The sequence below is a fragment of the Buceros rhinoceros genome, unplaced genomic scaffold (genome assembly GCF_000710305.1).
Source record: "Buceros rhinoceros silvestris isolate BGI_N320 unplaced genomic scaffold, ASM71030v1 scaffold817, whole genome shotgun sequence".
NCBI classification, from domain to species: Eukaryota; Metazoa; Chordata; class Aves; order Bucerotiformes; family Bucerotidae; genus Buceros; species Buceros rhinoceros.
Genome location: NW_010421436.1, coordinates 80,832 through 83,969, shown reverse-complemented (window position 1 = coordinate 83,969; position 3,138 = coordinate 80,832). Strand labels below are relative to the sequence as shown.

The 3,138-nt window shown below is 42.4% G+C and overlaps 1 protein-coding gene across 1 annotated transcript in view; it reads left to right on the top strand.

Moving 5' to 3' along the window:
* Window positions 1-379: 379 nt before the first annotated feature.
* The window catches only part of MGAT5 (mannosyl (alpha-1,6-)-glycoprotein beta-1,6-N-acetyl-glucosaminyltransferase), a 74,938-nt gene continuing 72,179 nt past the window's right edge, over window positions 380-3,138 (top strand). Inside the window, exon 1 of the mRNA XM_010139657.1 lies at window positions 380-761. Within this exon, the coding sequence (XP_010137959.1) occupies window positions 524-761 (238 nt within the window). The 5' untranslated portion in view covers window positions 380-523. The remainder of the gene's footprint in view (window positions 762-3,138) is intronic.

The following is a 3,138-nucleotide window of genomic DNA, read 5'->3' as shown; positions in this document are numbered from 1 at the left end:
ACAATATTTTTTTTGTGACGCACAAAAAAACAAAAAAAAAAAAAAAAAACCCCCCCCCCCCCCCATCAGACTAGAAGCAGCCTTGCCTTGAAATTCAGCTTAGAAACCATTGCAAGCATTGAACTTGATCCGGATACTGAGAGGTGTTGTACACCTGCTCAGGTGCATCGCTCCCTCTTTGTTCTCTGTCCAGGCTTTTTCTCAGCTTCTTTGTGCTCTGGCTAGTACAGTGAAATGTTGATACATACAAATTAAACATTTACAAAGAAAACAGATTGTCTGCTCCTATTTTGTACCAGTTAGAGTGAAGATCTAGTAGAGCTAGTAAAACCTTCTAGTACGTTGTGGTAACTATGCTTCTTTGCTCTCCTCTTGCAACAGGATGGAACTGAAATACGGATATACATTGACGAAGGAGTTGGAGTAAGACTGAGTCCCACTCTGTATACCTGGACCATGAGCTTGCTGTTTGGCTTCATGCTTTAGGAACCTTTGTAGTAACTGTGTGAAGCTGTTGGGAATCATGGCATTCTCTCCATGGAAGCTGTCCTCTCAGAAACTCGGCTTTTTTCTGGTGACTTTTGGTTTCATTTGGGGAATGATGCTTCTGCATTTTACTATTCAGCAGCAAACACAGCACGAAAGCAGTTCAGTCCTGCGTGAGCAAATTTTGGATCTCAGCAAAAGATACATCAAAGCATTAGCTGAAGAAAATAAAAATGTGGTTGACGGGCCTTATGTTGGGACAGTGACAGCATACGGTAAGTGCGTGTTCTAGATTACGTGATAATCTGATTAAGGTTTTTTCTAAATTGTCCCAAGTTTTACTTCATAATGCTGCTCAATGGACAATGCTTTGCACTGTGGATTTTCTACACAGATGGAGAAGAGTCTTCATTTGTATGAAATGGGACAAATACTACATTTCCAGTCACTTGGAAATGAAGTCGTGCTAATTTTTACTACAATGTCTAGTAGCTGTATCTTGTACGCTTTGGCTTATTTGTTAGAACTTCATTTAAAAAAAATCTTTTTTGCTGTCTTTGAGAAACTTCCAGTTTGCATGTCATTGATCTATGAAATTCCTTGAGGAGGAAGAACTTGCCATGCTGATAAAGTGCAGACCTGCTATGTTTATATCTTCTTCCCCATTTTGCTTCTTTTTTCAATCAATTTACTTAATGTTTAAGTTTGTTTATCTGATGTAAGCTTAAATATATCATATTTGCCTCAGGGTAGGGAACTCTATGCGTGAGTTCCAGTGCTTGCTTTGTCATTAAGTTTCGATGCTTATGCTCTTCCATTTTTGACAACCTGAGAGTTGAGTTTATGTACATGTGTGAGACAAAGCATGCAGAAAAGACCAAAGCATATTACCAGAAAATATTATGAAAATACAAGCCGGTTTCAGGTTAGGTGTGGCCTCTTTTCAGTCTGGTAAGATCACATCATACATCCCACTTGTTTAGCATTTTTTTAACTCACTCTCTTTCCTACTTACCTATGCACTTTCAGGAAAGTTAACAGGTAGTTTGTTGTCAAGATTTGCTTTCTTTTATAGTTGCCTTAATAGTCAGCTCTCAGAAGGTTGGATAGGTGTTATTTGTAGCCTTAGACAAGAATAGGGTGCAACAGACAATAGCTGCACCTTTTTCTCTCATTTTCTCTTAATAACCTTTACTTTTTGCTGCATGCAATGAAAATATCCTGCTGGGGTGATCTCTCCACATCTTGTTTCTGTTACCACTTCTTTTTTTAGAGGAAAAAATTTTTGAGTTTTTTGAGTTTGAAGGTGCTTGCCTGCAAGCCTGAGATTATCAACCCAAACGTGGTGAACAATTGTATTTTGCTTTGTGGCTTAAATAACAAGCTGTCCTTATTCTGTAACTTCTACTGATTTGTAACTGCATGCGGAACTATACTGGTACTGTAATCTTAAAAAGCAACACAAGCTAAATAGAGTGATACTGGATCAATATTTAGTCTGAAGACCTCCAAGCAATTAAAGGTCCCTAGACAATTGTGTGTGTAGGCTTAAAACAAAAGCCGCTCTGATCATCATCATGGCTTGGCTTCGTGAACGAAGATCTGGGAAGAGCTTTTCCCACGCTCACTGCAAGCGATGAGTGCACCCTCGCACTGCAAGCGAGGAGTGCACCCTTCGGGCCTGCGTGGTGGATTTTTTAGGTGAGGCGCAGCGTGCGCGGAACTGGCTCCACCCTTTACACCTGAGGTTCATCTGCCAGGGCCTGGCGAGCTTGGACGGTGCCAACGAAGTCCTCGGGTTGTAGTTTTGGTTAGAGTATCCTTCTCTTAGATGGAGCCTTACAAGGCTAAACGAGCTCCATCTGCCCGGGTTTGCAGTCAGAGTTGTCCTTCTCCTAGGATGGTGCCCCAAGGTTAGTGAGCCCATCCTGCCCCTGGACACACTTTGTCTGACCCTTCAGTTGAGACCTGTCTGGCTTGGGAGACCCCACCGGAGGCACATGCCACCACCAGCACAGCTCTCAACCTCACAAGGGCACGCAAACTCCCTCCCCACGGCAAGGGGGTGCCTGTGAAAGAGTCGCTGCTCTACCTCCGGACATCACAGACCCGGGCACGGGGCGGCCGGGGCCTGCCAAGAATGGGAGTCCTGGAGGTCTAAAGCCACTCTGATATATAGCCATTATCAGCGTCCCATTACCTTGTAAGGGTGCTTGATGGTAGGCAAATTGAAGAGGAAAAAACCCAAACAATGTGTCTCCAGAAATAGAGGGTAACTGCATTAACATGTGCCCTAGGTAGGTCTGAGGGTACAGGATATCCTTAAGCTAAGTTCCCCCTGCAGCTTGGTGCCTGAGGCATTCATTTCCTGTTCCAAATCCCACTGAGTAAGTTGACTTGCTGCCAAACAGTGGTCAGATACCCTACGAGAAGGTAAACTGCACTTGAAGGTGAGTGAAATAACTTTGTAACTCCTCTGTGAAGGTAAAGCTAAATTTTGTTTACAGTTCAAGAATATTTTTTTCTATGTATGCTGTTTCTTGCTCATTGTTTCTTCAATTTTTTTTTTTCTACTTTTTTCCATAGGTAGTTTTTTTTTCCCTCCTTCTGTACCATGGTTTTGTTCATGTTAAATCCCTGCTTCACTCTTTC